This window comes from Hylaeus anthracinus, unplaced genomic scaffold, assembly GCF_026225885.1.
Source record: "Hylaeus anthracinus isolate JK02 unplaced genomic scaffold, UHH_iyHylAnth1.0_haploid 11982, whole genome shotgun sequence".
NCBI classification, from domain to species: domain Eukaryota; kingdom Metazoa; phylum Arthropoda; class Insecta; order Hymenoptera; family Colletidae; genus Hylaeus; species Hylaeus anthracinus.
This window is the reverse complement of record NW_026534330.1, coordinates 8,880,847-8,898,267: the sequence shown is the minus strand read 5'-3', so window position 1 is coordinate 8,898,267 and position 17,421 is coordinate 8,880,847. Positions and strand designations below refer to the sequence as shown.

Below are 17,421 nucleotides of genomic sequence, written 5' to 3'. Positions count from 1 at the left end.
TCACAGTGATTAGAGTCGCGGTTATATTTCATCAAACGTCCTCTGTAATAGTTCAAAATATTTATGAATGCGTCAACTAATTGGTACTGTTGTGTTTACGACGTCTGTAAATATTTACTCGGCGTGGTCATAAAGTAACGCCGTAAATCGTTGCCCCGTCCAGCTACTCACCATTTGAGCATCATCGGCAGCTACCTTATTAAAGGGCCTCGGCAGCTTGTAGAAGAGAGCAATGAATGCTAAGACGATTTCCATATTTAGGTCCCAGTAGTACATCATGTTCGTACAATTAGGGGAGAGAGCCAGTAATTCCGAAGCGGTTCGGCATACACGATTAATACGTACCCCAATATTAACCAGTCACGAGTCCTACATAGCAATCAGGGGTTCACTCGAAGGTGGACGAGTCGAGAAGTGATTACAACCGAACTTTCGTCTTCGTTCTGTCCATGAGATTCTACAATCTGTTAGTTTCGTCTTCATTTGCTTAAACTGACGCGCGTCCTTTTATTTTTTAATATTAATTTTACCATTTGGTTAACTCAAATTGCTTGCTGTCACAAATACTCCCATATTAAGCCTCCTCTAATGAACTTGGAGTAATTGATAGTTGCTCGTTCGGCAAGTTTCTAAATATAAACCAGCTGACCGTGGACATTCCCTATTCAATAGTTCCACTTTCAATCTGGAAGGTTGTATAATTAAAATATAAATTCTTTTATACAGTTTTACATCTATGATATTCGTATTACAAGAATATTATAGTAATAATAGTATCACAATGTTAATTACGCCCACTGTACTAATAATGATTATGTATAATATTATGGAGGAATATTACGCTTATTAGGAAGCTAATATATGGTTAAGACATTTTTTTAAGTATAATATAGTTCGTCGCGAATAACATGCGAATTAATTCGAGGGATCGCATTTCAAGATTCAGTGAGAACCTTCCTGTCTACGCAACCATTCAGGATTGCAGTTCTTTCTTTAATAGCAAATAAACGACTCTCCGCATGCAACGTTGATCTTCTTCTTATTTACATAAACGTACCATGTTTATATCGAAACGGTTTATGAGTTCTGTAACGTTTGTTCCGTGCGAATGATATTCCCATAGTTTTCTTGCCATGTTGGAATTATATGTTACTCTTGTGTCACGCGTTATTCTTCGAAAATCAATTAAAATAAGTTACATCCTTCGTGATACCACAGTTTCTATCGTTTATCATTTCCTTGGAGTAATCAAAAACTCGTGCCTCGTATGATTTGAAATTGTTGATGAATTCCTGTGACGTTTCTTCCATTCAAACGATGCATGCTTGACTCTTCTGCAAACGTTCCAACGATTCTCGTGCTACATTTTATTCTCTACGAGTCAAATAAATTAAGTTTCCCGTGAGATCGCAACTCTCATTGTTTTTTATTCTCTCGGGGTAACAGAGGTATATTTTTTTTCATTTATCATTTCATCTAACATAATGTCTCCCATATTGAGATAAGTGTCTAGGAAACTCATTTACGAGTTTGCGTTTCTGTGTAAATTCATAGCACAGAGTAATGATGCGATTGCCGTCAAGAGGAACTGCGAAGTGTACGGAGTCGTTCGAAACGTGAGAAACTCTCGAAGCTGTCTTCCGAAACCCAGTAACGGGAACTTCAATCCCTCGAACCGAGATCTTGGCGACAAATTTACTCTTATAATGAAGCAGCCACATTGTTAAAACGACGGAGAAGGATTTCGTCTGGTTGGTGGTGCTCGTACTCGCTTGCAAGAAATTGGGAGCGCGTCCAAACTCGGTAAAACGCAAACCGCATTCTACAAATGCGTGCATTTAGAGTGTACACTAAACGAAAAACAGATTAATCTACCATTTCTGAGTCAGAGTGACACTGAAGAAGATATTCAGCTGTTGTACAACGGTCCATAAGAAGGAAAGCGACAGTCTGTTCGCGGAAGTGCCACTGCTGTGCTTAAGCGTTGGCTTTCGTAGTAAGAAGACATTACAGTTTTCTAGAATAAAAATTGAAGCTTAGTGGTAGGTAGCCAAGGATGGTGGAAATTGTATAGACCATTAATATTTGAACGTTCGTCCTTGCTGGATTTTCTAAAGAACCAGAACAGTGTTGTATACCATTGCTTTCAGAGTAAGGCTCTTAAGTGAGGAATATTTTCTGGAACATCCTAATTTGTAGATACACGAATCTTCCGTACTATAACTATAAATTTATTTGTTCAATATTCTTTAATGCTATTTGGTATATTTGTTTATTCTAAAGAGGGCCAACATGATTATATTAAACTACATATAAAATTCTTTTATAGAATCTATATTAATATCTTGATGCTTTTAATACCAAAATTTATAACGATCGTCCTTCATTATCGTTACTATTGCTATTTCGATTTTTGAAGCAAATTTAAATCTGACTTCTAGAAGTAGTGTCTATTTATGTCAGGTGCCTTTCGATCCCTTCTAACATTGTGACGTTCGAGAAGTGATTCGTTACCGAGCACCTTTCAATTATATATGAGATGTCTCTGAAGAGAGGCGTGTATGCTACGTGGCAGATTTAGTGACACTAAACTACGGTAGAGCCTCAGGAAACGTTTCTTCCTGATAGAATAATGATTCTATTAAAAATTCACTTTGGCATCATGTTTCTTCAACATTTGACTACGTAAAGAGTAAAATTAGTACACAGACAATTACTTCTTCTAATTTTTATTTCTTTTTCCGATATATATTTAGTTTCTGAACGAATCAAAATAATTTGTAAGAAGAAAAGAATTAAACGAATTACTACATTTGTCAGTCTTATTTTGTATTCACGATCAAGTCTTTTTCCTGTAATTTAGTTTAACTCTCTTCATTTGTAATTAAACCTTTTTACCGAATTCAACTCGCTTAATATTTTCAGTTAATCTATTTAAATAGCCTGGCATTGGGCAGCCTAAACTTTCTTCGATAATTTTTCTTTGTTTTCTAATTCTGTCAATTAATATTCGACGAAATATAAGGAAAAGTATGGCGACGAAACAATTTCTGTTAATTTATATCGAAGTTTCCAAGCTGAACATCGAGCTGCCTCTGAAAGTGCTTCCACGAAAGCCCATTACTAGCCTTCCCCGCTTTATAGCCACATTATTAGACTCTGATTTCGAGATATACGCAACGTTACCGTATCGAGTTATCCGAACTCATCCGACATTAATCGCAGAATGAATTGACACCATAAACGCGCGTACCATTCTCAGCTGGAAAGGTCCAACCGCTTATCCGGACCTCGTTGTCGTCGACGCGACGAGAGCGGCGAAGAAAGCGCGAAAATATCAGGGAAAGGCCATGAAACACGCTAATCGAACTACTTCCTTACAGCTACGGTTATATCCCCTAACTATCGTCGAGCCTTCCTCTCGTAAAGTACAAGACAAAACCGCCGTAAATGCGTGCGTGACTGAAATATGGCGCGGTAATATTTATGAGATGCTGTTACTTGTCAGTTACCGCTGAAAAGAATAATAACCTACGCTGTTACCACGCATCGCTACGCACTTATTTATTAATAACAAGTTACACAAATCAAGGTATCGCAGCTTCGCGGCGGAATGATAGCCTTTATTTCGCTCTGTTACGTGCACGTGGGAAAACCTTTGTAACAAGAACACATGCCTCCCCTTTTCCGCATTCTGGCTGCCCGACTTAACGACGCCAGAAGTCGTTTTTCTTATCTGTTAACACAGCCAACGTCCTTGGTTACTATTAACGATTGATTGGATTCTTTTTTTTTTCTTCTCTCCCCTTTATCGAATTAACCATCGTCTACGCAGGAAGCGAATTAGCGAGGCTGGGACCAGCAGGTAGGTATTATTAAATGTTAAGCAACGAGATTGGGAATTCTACGACGTTAATTAATTCCTGGCGCAAAATGCGGTGTAAGTTATTCATATTCATGAATATCTTGGATCATTTGAGACGTTCATTATGGAAGTGGGTAAGTGAGGTAGTTAGGTCTGAGTTTGGATTGACTGGTGAATTTTTATAAGGTTGGTTCGTCGTATGCCCTTGCTGGTCGTCAACAAGTATGTCAATCGACAGAAAAATGTTTCAGGCGACTACAAATGGTGAGTACGTTTTTCTTTATTTTTTCAACTGTAAGAATCAAAATCCTACTGTTTAATTTAATCGGTAACATTGAAAAAGGGTATCTTCTTTGAATTTTCTCTAATTTAAGACGATTTCCAGTTTCTTCCTAGCCAAACCTAGTCGTAAACGAATATGGCAATCATTGAAACAGCGGAAGTATGAAATGCAATGAGAAAAATTCAACGGACCGCTGAAGCAGTCCGACTCAGAAACACTAATTGAAAGTTGCCATCATTCCACCTCATCCTACCGAATGCATTGGTCTTCAAAGCATAACTTTTATTCGCGGAGCTACCTAGCAAATAATTTCGCGCATTCCAGAGCAGTCCGACTCGAAGATGCAGAAACTGACTATCAGACCGAGGCTGGAACGGGGCGACTGACGAATAAGAAGAAGATCATGCACGGTAATCTGTTAACGCCGCGGCTAACCCGCCGTTACACATCCATTCCATCAGTTTGCATTATAGGATTTCGCGAAACGACCGAATCTCACGCTTTATCCGTGATAGATGCGGCTACGTGTATCAGGCTTTCGAGGGCGCGCATTAAATACGAAATCGCGGAGGCTCGTCTCGTTCTTACTTCGTCGCTCTCTAGCGAGGAAAGGGCCTCCGTCCGAGTCGGTGGAAAAAGAGGGCGAGAGAGGGCGAGGCGCTTGTTAAAGTTAGTCCCGGGAATTCCTGAGTGCGCGCGTACACGCCGCAACGTACGAATTACACCATCTCCAACTCGTGCTGGAACGATCACGGGGCAAGTCGAAGAGAAACGACAGAGAACGAAGGTGATGAGGACGACTAGGAGAGATGACGACGAAAGATGACGCTGACCACGGGCACCGGGGCTACGGCCACGGTGAAAGTAATAACAGTGAAACGTGCGCATACACGGGCGAAATCACACACGCAGCCCAACTCGCCGGACCAGCTTTTACGTGACCGGTGCTTAAGCTATTTTTCGATATGACCGGTACTTAGGTGTACGCCTGGACTACAACCGCCCGCTGGGCTCTCCCATAGAAACCACCACCGAAGATCCTGCGTCCTTGGGAAACTCGAGGAGGCCGAGGACGCGGTGGCCCAAGCGTCTACGAAAGGGGAGGAAGGGGATGGATAATTGTAGAACGGATCTCGCCAGGCGCATCACCGTGAGATTCGAGTGAAAACGATCGCCGACGTGTTGCCTGGAAAAGATGCTGGACGATCAAGTTTCGCTTTCCTTTTCGGTCTCATCTTTATTGGATGTTCTTTAATATAATATGTATTGGGTTCATTTTATTTGTTGGAACGTATTGTAGAATTGAATTGCGCAGGACTGTGATTCAATGTTTAGTTGGTTTACGATTAAAAGGAAATTATTTTATATATTATATATTATTATTTATTTTATTTATTAAATTTTGTGTCCTTAATTGTGGACGCCAGATCTGAAAGTGTTAAATTAAGCTTACGTAAACTATAATCAAGTTAAATGAACCGGAGCAACCGACACACGGAAATCGAATAATGAAACTCGTACAAGTTGTTGAACATACAATATGTGTGAAAACTGATTATCAAACTTTTATTGATTCGATTACAGACAATAGCGTCAAGTTCACCTTCAAAAAACAACTAAATGATTGTAAGCTGTTCGTTCTGAAATATAATATGGTATATGTAGACAGCAAAATATATTTAATATATTTATATGCTTTGATATCATGGCTGAATGAGAAATATACTTCCTCTAGCTTTACATATAATAAGAGATAATAGAAATTGCGGGATCGAAAACATGTTCGAGTTAAGCGTTGTCTGGAACTGTGAGACATTCGCGTACTAGTAACTTTTGTTTCAGCTACGAGTGTCACGGCCATTTATAATTACACAGATTGTTAAGATGTACATAGTAATATGTGGTATTAAGGGATTTAGGATTACGTTTGTATTAAAGTGATAAAGAAGTATGCTCAAATTTGGAAGGTACACAATTGCATACTTTTGGTAGTCGTGTCAATAAAACTCAATAAAAAACAAGTGCAAAACAATTTTGCCGAATACGAAGTACTTACATGAATTAACAAATTTTTAATAATCAAGTATATATTATTATTCAAGTGAACACTAAAATTATTTTTCATTAGGGATCGTTTCGGCTATTATTTTGTTGCAACGTGGCGTGAGAAGGTTTCCACACAGTTCCTTCTCTTGCCTCGCTTTAGAAAAGGAAATAAAAATAAATTTTAAATAACACAGAATGAGAGTACAATGAGACAGAGTAGAGTACAATGAGTTACAATGCAGAAACATGTCACAGAAACATTTACTTCGTTTCCACTGTGTATACTGTAATAGCATACTTTAAAAAACGCAGGTTAGGATAAAAACTCATAAGAACAATAAATAATTCTAAATAAACAAATGAATATACTCGTGAAGTTTATAGAGTTATCACTATGAACTTGTTTTTAGAAAGGAACAATGTGTAGTAATCTTATAAATTGATTCTCTTTGTTATTCTGTATATAGCAGAATTAATTACGACAATAGCAAACGGAATGCGAGATTTATCATAGCTTATGGATTCATTCAAGAACTTAATATTCCTGTTAGAATCGTATTAATAATACCGGATTATGTACACCTACGATCGTGATAACAGATACCGGATAAACAATGCGATTCGTAAACTTTCTTCAGTTCTCGATGCATTTGCGTCGTGAGATTTGCTTATTAGCTGAGTTTCTTTTAATCTGTTTGAGACACACGATGACAGGTTCCGCTAACAATGAGACAATTAATATTCAGTGTATCAATAAAGAGCGAGAAAGATAAAAGTATAATTTATAAATTATAAGGAAACTGAGTATAAGATACATTTTTATTTGCACCACCGTTACTTTCAGCCCTAATAAACAATCTCAAGTTCGACAAATCATCTCACAGTTTACCAAAGCAAAACACCGCAATGTAAACCGATGTAACTTCATTCTTTCGAACAGATCACGACGAGATCACGAGTGACAACGGTTAACTTGTTTTGCAACACACGAGGGATTAAAAAGAGGAGCGAAATTGGGGCTCCCTGTCACGCAGAGGGGGTTGTTCTAAACGAAAGGCACTCATTCACCCGAGGTGACAGTTTGAGTTGCGGGAACCGACACGGCAGCCTGGAGGAGGAATCCGGAGTTGCCGTATAAACTTGCGATATCGCGATGTATCGCATGTACATAATGTGTACATATGAAAATATTATGTGTATACGGCTGGCGCTGGATGGCCGTAGATACACGGCCCGCAACTTGGACGAGGAAATCGGGTCACGCCGAAATATTTTTCTGGACCTTTCCAAGCTTACGTCGAAGTAAGGACGAAATACGTGCGGCCGTATGCGTTTCATCCGTGTGTGTGTGTGTATGGACCAAAGGGCACTCGGTGAAGTTTTCGTGTCAGCGTGGTATGCAAAGCACTCGAAGATGCCTGCTAGAATTACGAACGCTTTGGTGCCTCGGCGAGCGAGTTCAGCTGGGCGTCCGAGTCAAGAAGATCGGGCAACGTTATACCAGAAAAACAAAATGGAAAATTAGCGACGGTTGAAAAGTAGCTTCGCGCTTTAATAGTGCGAGGATAGAGTGGTCGACTTGAAATGACTTTTAATTCGACGTTAACGCGCTTTTAATACCCGCTTATTTAGCCACAGCGCTCAGCGGATACCAGTGTTGATCCAGCTGAAAGAAATTGACGTACATCTTGCAAAAACTCGAGTGATTCATAAACTGGTCTAGCTAGATCGACGGATGGGAAGTTGGTAGGAAATTCTGTTAAACGGATTATTACTGGCGCCGGTCTGTAAAATATTTGTCAAATGGATAACGGAGAGTTTTTTAACAACTTTTAGTTGTAGAAGTATCGCAGGGGATTGTGAGTGGAATAGAACAGGAATCGACGTTTGTTAATCTAAATGAAAGCCCTATTTATCACGTTTCTTTGGATGTCGAATTGTTACGTAAGGAATTTAAATTAAAATAGTCAAGTAAGAGACGTATAAGGATATAATAATTTGTATAAAAATTCGAACTGTATTCAGTACACAGGGTTCAAAGTACGTAACATTAACATGATTTCGCAATTTTCACGCATTCTCGAGTGTATAATAAACTAAATTAATTGATGCATTTTATTGTAGACTTTGATTTACTTGAATAAAAGTATTTTTCCTTCCTCATTCTTTACCATAAAATTTACATATTTTTTCTTTTTACTGTATATCATCCTAAACGTGTTAATAGTTTTGAATATGACCACATGATCGAAATTGTTGAACGGGAATAATAATTGGCTTGTTACGGCTACGTTCAGTATCACTGAATTATTCAACATCAATGAGGAAATTAGTGTTCGACAGAACATTAACTTATAAAGGACGACTGAAATAAATTTTACAGTTTCGATTGCATTTATATTAACTACCAGTTATGAAGCATACAGATGATCGTAATAAGATTGTTCATATTTTATTACGTTTTACCATTATTGCACATCGAACTCATAAAATGTCTATATAGACTTTTAGGGTTTTTTTTTTAACTACACGTAAAGTTCATAACTGTCCAAGGTTTAATATCCTTATAGCACATTCCATATCGATTTAATATCAAAACACAGACTGCGATTTTCCTTGCCTGCGGCGCGAAAAACTGACATTTGATCGTGAAAATATACAGTACCAAAGTTCCTCCACTGGGTTGAATTTTCTATACGGCTAGAACTTCGTTGCAATTGTCTAAACATTGTTCTTATATTTTCTTTAAAATTATTTTCTGTGCATTTAATAAACATTTCTAATTGCAATTTTAATGAGGTCACATTAAATGGTTCACGCAATATTTCCAAAAATATTTTCCTACAAAAATTGCTTAAGACAATTGATGGAATATCTTAGAAAAATACCAAGCAGATAAGGAGCAAATAAAGTTACTATTGTAAGGTGATGATTATTACGAAAAAGTTACTTACGTATGGTTTTTTAACACTGTCTCGATCATATTTGTGACAAGAGACCAAATGAAAACGGATCCGTCCGAAGAACCAACTGCAATGTATTTACCGTTAGGACTGAATGATGCTCGGGTCCAATCGAACCCGACTTTGAAGCCATCGGCACTATAAACAAATGAAAAACGCGTTTCATTAATATCGATGTTATATTCCTAAAATCACTCGGACGCAAACTTTTAATCATATTGAAATTTGTTAAATTTCTGTCTTCATTATTGACAGTAATGCAATATACATACAACCCTTAACAAATTCCATTTATTAATTAACAAATGATGCATACTAACAATGGAGTACATTTTCAATCATTTCCACAAAGTAATTATTTTCAGATTTAATCTCATTGTACTGTGTGGTTATTCTCGTTTACGATTAAAATTAATAATAACGTCCAATGAAACGGTCAAAAGAGAAACTAATTCACCCTTCATAAAAGCTGATTATTACTTGAAGAGGCTAAAAATTTCATGTTTAAAGTTTTATGTTAAATTTAATTACAATTTTAGATTTAAAAGATCAAATTGTAGGGGGACAAGCTTTTTAATTAATCAATGCTGATTTCTAAAGTATGATTCAAGTTTAACATTTATCAGGTGTATAACTCTATAGACGAAAAATGAAATAAAAACATTATGTTCATCAGTTTTTCAGTTAAATTATACAGGACAAATGTTTGTCTCTTCTACAAGAAAGATATTGCTTCAATTTATCGATGTTAATTTACATTTCATTGTATATCTTTACATACATATATTTCTTACAGATCTATAAAAGTTATTTTATTATCCAACGATAATTTAGAAAATGTCAAAAACATTTATACATTTTCCATTTTCTCTATCAATGACTAAGTAAAAGGCTACGATTTTATTTAAAAAATTTGACAAAAATTAAAATATATTTGACCTTTTACAAATCAATAATGTCGAATAAATTTTTTTACACGAGCCTTCGTTCATGGGAAAACTGAATTTGGAAATACGCGTGCGATAGATTCCAAGTCTGATTTGGAGAACGTGTCTGTCCATTACTAGCTGTTTCTACTTGTATTGGCGTTTCTCGCTCACGCCGATTCTTGCATGGAGTATACGCAATTGAATTGCAAAGTATTGAATATTCAAAGCTCTGTGTACTTTTTGTGCAGGCAGCAGCTGTCATTTACTCAGTTTATGGAAAATTCCACAAGGTGCATCAAGAGCACGTTTAATTCCACTACGGAGTCTGGAGAAAAAGCTTCATTCCGCGATGAAATAACATCGTTCGAATTAGAGAAACATTACTTCTCTTCGTAAGACGACAGATCCTTCAATTATATCGCATAATTTTCTCGAGACGTTCTACTCACCTAAACGACCCAATGATTTTCTTCATCCGTAGGTCAATAAGTTTCAGCGTGTCGTCTCTGACGCAGCTCAAAAGGTAATTTGCATCTGAAAACAAGCAGGTGTCGCTCCTTGAATTTACATGTGTCGCCGATGTTGAAGTTAAATTGGATGTGCTAATACGGTTAGCCACGCGATTCACGTACGATCTGGTCCACGTTGAATCGTTGAAAATTTAACATGATCGTGAGTTCTTTTTATATTTACTGTGTTTATTGAAAGTTTCAAATAAATAATCTGTCCAATTTTAGCATCTTAGGGATACTGGAGAGGACCAACTTGAATCATTATTATAAATATTGCACAAAATATTTTAATTAAGAATTATAGATATAGCAAGCATATATTCTGTTCGTTATATTTAATATTTGATGTCTCAACCATCTTTCTGTTTTACTCAAATTATACAGATATATTGAGGAGCTAGAGAAAGTTCGAAGAGTATCAACGAACAACGCTCAGGTCGGTCTGACGCAGAATGACTCAGACGCGCATAGGGGCGATAAGCAATCGTTAATTACGATGTGATTGCATTCCGATCGTTTCAAGAAAGTTCCCGTGAGTTTTCGTTATTTGAACAGCGACAGTGGATAGAATAAAAAAAAAAAGACACTCCTTGAAATGCACCGAGACGAGTCCGTTAAGTAAGTAATTCCTTTTGGGGGCGTATAAATCTTTTGGGGAGGCGTTCGGGTAAGGTATTCTGAATCCAGCGAACACGTTTCCCAAGGAATGGTATATTATACTTTAATGGAAGTATACATAATGTATTACGGCCAATGATAAAGGAAAAGCATTAGAACGGGGGTGGAGGGGGGCATGATGTAATCGAGGAGAATTTTTCAGTCGTTGCAATATCGTCTCGTTCGAGTTCTATCCTCGCATTATCCAGATTAATGAAATGCGCCTGATCAATGTGTGTCTTTTCAAAGCGCCCTTCAATCAGTGCGGCGAATTAGCAAGTGAAATATACGCTTTGAGATACCGACGGAATATTGGCTATCGTTATAATATCCAGACGAAACGCGAACGAAGCACTAAATATTACTTCAGCCATGCAAATGATCTCTAAACGCCAGATTGGATAGGTCTGTTGTTTCATTGTCGAGTCGAAGGCACCACAGCTTGGCTCAAGCGTGTGTTTAGTTACTATTTCGATAATTCTTGGACCTTTTTCGGTGTACAGCAGTTGTGGTCATGATTTGGAAGCAAATTAAATTAGAAACATATTTAAAGTGGATAGCCAATATGTAATTACTACTTCAATTTCGAAATGAATATATAATTAATGGTTTTAGATGATATTATATTATTATAAATCCCTTTAACATTGTTCTCTATTGCCAAATATCCTCTTAAGAAATTCGCGATCGCTGGATTCACGTCACTTCAAATTCTCTTGGTGTATAAAATAAAATTTTATACATGTTTCCAACATTGATATTTCAAACGGTGCAAATTTGCAATATCCAGGTTCAGAATTTTATTATTTTCGTCGGTACTCGGTATTGGAAACGTAAAATATCTATCGGTTGCGAATCTGTTGAGATATTTTATTCTGATTGTGGACGGCTGTGCGAAACTTACCACGAGACAGATCTAACGATGTCACCTTTCCCTGGAGTAAGATGTCGTTCGAGCTAGATTCGGATCTGGTGTCCCAGAACCTAATTCTTTGATCATAGTGACCGCTAATTATCGTAGAACCTGCTCCGTCAGAAGTTACGAGGTCGTTGCAACTGGAACCGGCGAATTTAGTTTCTATGCCTGTAAAAAAGAAAACATTAATCTGGGATCCGTGTTTAGGTAGCATAGAAATGTTTTACTTTTAATATTTATGAAATTGTTTTACTCGGGGCAGTCGAATTTTGCTTAATATTATAAATTTTGATGATACAGTGTGGTCTATGAGATCGTTGTCATGTGGCCCCAGCTATGTCTGTTCGGAGCCATAAATATTAATTTCTAAGTTTCCATTGCAAAGCTTCTTCAGAATTAATGGACTCGAGATGGATGAATTTCCTGCAACTGTTTGGAAATTTCCATTGAATACTCTCGAACTTATTGTTTACCGAAGATTTCGAAGGCAAGATTACGCAAACTAGAATCGCAAATCTAGAATTGCATTTCGCTTGAATGGAGATTTAGATACTAAAGGAATATTATAAATATCATAGCAAAAGATTGAAATAAATTTATTCAATATTTAACTTCCGAGAAGTTTATATACAATTTTAAATATAAATTGTCATTCAATCATAATTTTAATACGTATGTGGTATCGAATATTATCAACATCATTACAAGAAAATTAATTTAACAATATTCCTCCATTTCTCGAGAATGTACAACGAATGCTCGTTTCTCGAGAACTCGAAACATCTCTCTCAATTATCCTTATTAAATATCATCGCGAGATACGTATGGTTGAATCGACCTGGCTCACAAAAAATCAAACGGAGAAAGAACTGGAGCAACAATATCTCGTTTCTCGGTCTGAAAATTCAATCGAAATGCGTATCCCCACATTCACATAAAATCTGCTTACGTCGGTAGACCTAAGTCGACGGGTATGATGCATCGCCACGAAGTAATGGGACACAGTAATTCCATCCTCATAGGAAGCACAGAGCCTCAAGCGATATCAATAACCGACGTATCGTTGCGGTAAATTCGACAAGCTAATTGATTGTCCGGTAAATCACGTTTGATTTAACGTAGACCAGCAACGACAAAGTAAAACGCACGATCCCAAACAAAATTCGTAAATGTACAAAGGGGCTAGATCAGTCGGGATGAGTAAGGTATCGTTATTCATAGTTTGTCCTGTTGCGGTGCTCGTCCGCTGCGTCGACAAACAATCGACGTCAAAGCTCTCTTGTTGCGGAAAAACAAGGCAGAGAGAGCTTTACGATGACAGGACGAGGTAACAATTCGTTAAAGATTTTTGTCAGCATTGTTTACCTGTGGCTGTCAAACGGAGCTCTCGGATCGGTTACAGATCCGTTCGCATTAATAATATTCCGTTTCAATTTTTTTTTTTTTAAAGAAATGCATTAACACGAATCGTTATAAAGGATGGGTTTGTTATTTCAAGTGTAGTGGTTGTAACTCCGATTTATTTTATTAATTAAGGTAAGAATTTTGATTTTTTTTTTTTTTTTGATAACATAATTAGAGTTACCTTTCGAGTAATTTTGAGCAAATATAATTTTATGAAAGCATACTGTGTATGGAATGTTTCAAGTATTATTCATTATGCACTTAAAAAGTTAGGAAGAATATATTTATATGAGTAGGGTGAATTAAGAATGAAGTGCGAGAGCAAAGAAATGGGAAAAGAATTAACATGGAGGAAAACAAGTGTATGTATATATGTCAGTATTTGGTAGGAATATTTTAAAGACGTCAAGCAACAAAAATATGCCAAAAAATCGACGTCTCTTCCTAAAATACAACAAGACTTTATTAATGATGCTTAGGGTGGCACGAACCCTTCTTAAAATAGACAAAGAGATTGATATTTGCGATGGCGGTAGTATCAGCAGTTTATGCGATTCGCGGGTTTCGGTGTCGTTTTCGTGTTGCATCAGCGTTCCACGACAGTCCTGCGGAAACCAATTGACGCGAACGTTATTTTCCCGAGCGTAAATTAAGTTTGAAATCTAGCTTATTGCGCCGTTGGAAATCTATGGAAACTACTGGTTCGGGAACTGCAATGCGAAAGGGGAAACCAAACCCTCGACTTGTAACGTACTTTTAATAACAAGCGTTAACTGGCGTAGCGCAACATTGGCTACCGTACGCTTTACTCGTATTTCAAAGCTCGATGAAATTGCACGATCCGGTTTCTTTGTTACTTTCCTTCGACACGGTTATATCGACGTTTCCGAACACGAGCGGGGTCACGGTTGCGGGGGCGTTGTTACACAATGAATAAATACGTAACGGGATGGGTTACTTTTACGGGTAGCACTCGACGGACTATGATTGTACGTATTCTTTTTGTTTCCTGGTTTAAAAGGACATATTTCCCTGTTTATTCAGTATATGTACTACTTGAGGCGAATGTGGGGTTGCTGGCTGCCGGTATTTTCCTTTCTTTCGATACACGGGTGGTTCGATAACAAGTCTACGAGATTGTGAAGAAACCAGGAACTAGGCAACGATTAGATCGATTGTTTGACGTTTGGTAGAAGGTCCTTCGGTATAAATGAGGACTTCAGTTTTCGTGAATGTACAATTCTAGAATTTTATTAGAGTTTCATACTTGAATTATAGGAACTGTCACATTTCTTTGAAGTGCACTTGCTTCTTTAATAGAGACGTATAATTCTTGTAAGTACATTATAATAATCCTTATAATATAATTATTGTATAGATTTTAAAACCAAAATATAGTTTAATATCAAGGCTGTGTTTAATTTTGTGTATTAAATTTTGCATTGAATGATCGTAATCAACAAAATAGTAACGATACAAATCACAACGTGAATAAGTAATAATAGCAAGAAGTACTAAAAATAATAACTAATGATCAGTACAAAGTCTCTAAATACCTCATTGTTGTCTATACGTTTTGTTTCAAAAGTTGCCAGGATCAAGTATCGTATTAAACGGTCATTCTAATTAACAGAATTTATTGCACTAGTTTATAACTACAATAAATCCAGTCTGGAAATTATTTTAATAAGGAAGCAAAGTCGGACGCAGCAAAAATTCATTCGAACATTATGCATTACAATCTACATACCATAAGTTTTCGAATCCATTTTTAGTACTTCTAAAGCACTTTAGAGGCACAAACGTTGCATAAAACGTTCATGAAATCGTATCTCCGGCACAACTGTAGGAACATCGTTCTATGCATAATTTAAACACATTAATAAAAGAAAAATCCTTCTCTCGCGTGGAACAATACATTTGCGTAAATACCGCATACACATTGGTCTTTATCGTTTCCGCGTTTAAATTTCCTGAAAAGGGTACCACAAATAGGTAGAAGATAAGTGAGCGAGTAACGAAATTTCCTCCAAAGTATGCCGGCACGTAGCAGGAAACTTGTCAATCCATTTTCTACCTCCGTGCCGCCACACAGACACGAAACATGATTTATAATCGCACGTTACATGACTTGCCTGCACGCTAAAAACAGAATCGCGATTAAGTACCGTGCACGGTGAATCCTTTTAACGACAAACTGTATATGAAATTTCCTCCCAACGAGGTAATGAATAAATATTCCTAATTCACCGAGCTTATTTGCGAACGTTAACGATGATTACGCGGTTGAATCCTAATGATAATGCTGGCGGAGTAGGAACATTACCACAACAGGCAAACCGCTTGGGAAGAGCTAACGTACCAGAGAAAAGGCCAAATGAATTCAGCTACCAACACTTATTGTTAGTTCCTGGTATTTAACCCCCTGACACGACACAGAAATCACTTAAGTCTTGTACCAGCGCCATCAATCATAAACAGATTTCCTTTATTCGTAATATAATCAAGGAATTCCCTTGTTCTCGCGACAGGTGTTGTTCATTATTTTCTTCGCATGTCGTTCTTTTAATACGGCGACATGCGAACTTTTTTTCGGGAGGTAGCACCGTCCGAGAGAAAGGGAAATTTCACCGTCAGAGGTAAGTGGTGGGTTCGGGGTGATGCAAGGAAAATATACTCCAACAGCTGACAACTTTGATGATCGATGTATTAATAGATAGAAATGTTTGAGTCATCCATGTCAAGTGACGTTATTATGTTTATACAAGCTAATATTTTAACGGATACAGAAAATGGATTGAAACTTAAATGAAAGTACATATATTTTTGTTCATATTTTATATGTTTTTCCATTAGTATTTTGTATTTTCATTTGAATCTTCCATTTTGCATAATGCACAATAAATAATCGCGGTCTAGTTATTACAAATTTTCTTTTACCCTTTTTTTCATTAGATAATATTATGGACTTGGTATCAAAACAAGAAAATGTGTCGTTTTTCAGTTGACCTGAGTGCGGTAAGCAATCGACAAGAGAATGTTTTCTTTCAGTTTCTATAATATTATTGTAATGCCCGTCGTATGATTAAAATGTAACATTGAAAAATTTCATATTAGTTGAATGTCGAGAAAAATGATGCAGAGATGTCAAGTTTCTCATACGTCACTAGCGATTCTGTTTTACTCAGATATGATTTTTAATATATGATGGTAAACTCGAAAGGAAAATGTAAAAAAATGTTGCCATCCCTTGAATGCATATTTTATTGCGCTTAATGGCAAATTTTCAAACTGGACGAATTAGAATATGTTTTTGAAATGTGTTTGATACTGCAGAAATTTATTGGCTCCTGTAAAAGAAGTATCTAAGGGTCTTTTCAAATATAATTGTAATATATTATCTTTAAATAATGAATTTTTATACAGACACAACTCGTACAATGTTTGGAGTATAAAACACTAAAAGATGTGAAAAATCTAGTACAGAAATCATACTTTTCATTCATATCTCTGACTATTCATATGATAAATAAAATTAATTACAAAGTTTATTAGAAGACTAATTTCTTAAAAAGTAAAAAATAAGCTCTCAGTGTTTGTTTCTGAATTACCTGTTCAACATTCCTTTCATAGATACATGCATAAAATTGTATCTGACAAGAAATAACACGTTTTATTAAAAAATTTAACAGGTACAATTTATTAAAGCATTTAACGAATTAGAATCGATATTCTCAATTAGTATGGATTATTAATGTTATTAAAGCATTCAATATATTCGTCTAAATATTCTGGATTAATAACGGATCTTTTCGGGACGAAGCAATCAAATTGAACGCATCGCAA

General features: G+C 36.6%; 1 protein-coding gene across 4 annotated transcripts in view; it reads right to left on the bottom strand.

Moving 5' to 3' along the window:
• LOC128885921 (autophagy-related protein 16-1) overlaps nucleotides 1–17,421 on the bottom strand; it is a 645,660-nt gene that overhangs the window by 22,162 nt on the left and 606,077 nt on the right. For 3 of the 4 annotated variants that reach the window (XM_054140306.1, XM_054140304.1, XM_054140305.1), the window contains exons 10-13: nucleotides 12,160–12,339; nucleotides 10,536–10,620; nucleotides 9,149–9,295; nucleotides 8,416–9,035 (exon numbers count right to left, since the gene is read on the bottom strand). In XM_054140306.1, the coding sequence (XP_053996281.1) occupies nucleotides 8,759–9,035; nucleotides 9,149–9,295; nucleotides 10,536–10,620; nucleotides 12,160–12,339 (689 nt within the window). In that variant the 3' untranslated portion in view covers nucleotides 8,416–8,758. Of the gene's footprint in view, nucleotides 1–8,415; nucleotides 9,036–9,148; nucleotides 9,296–10,535; nucleotides 10,621–12,159; nucleotides 12,340–17,421 lie in introns of those variants that run through there. The other variant, XM_054140308.1, reaches the window with a different exon arrangement.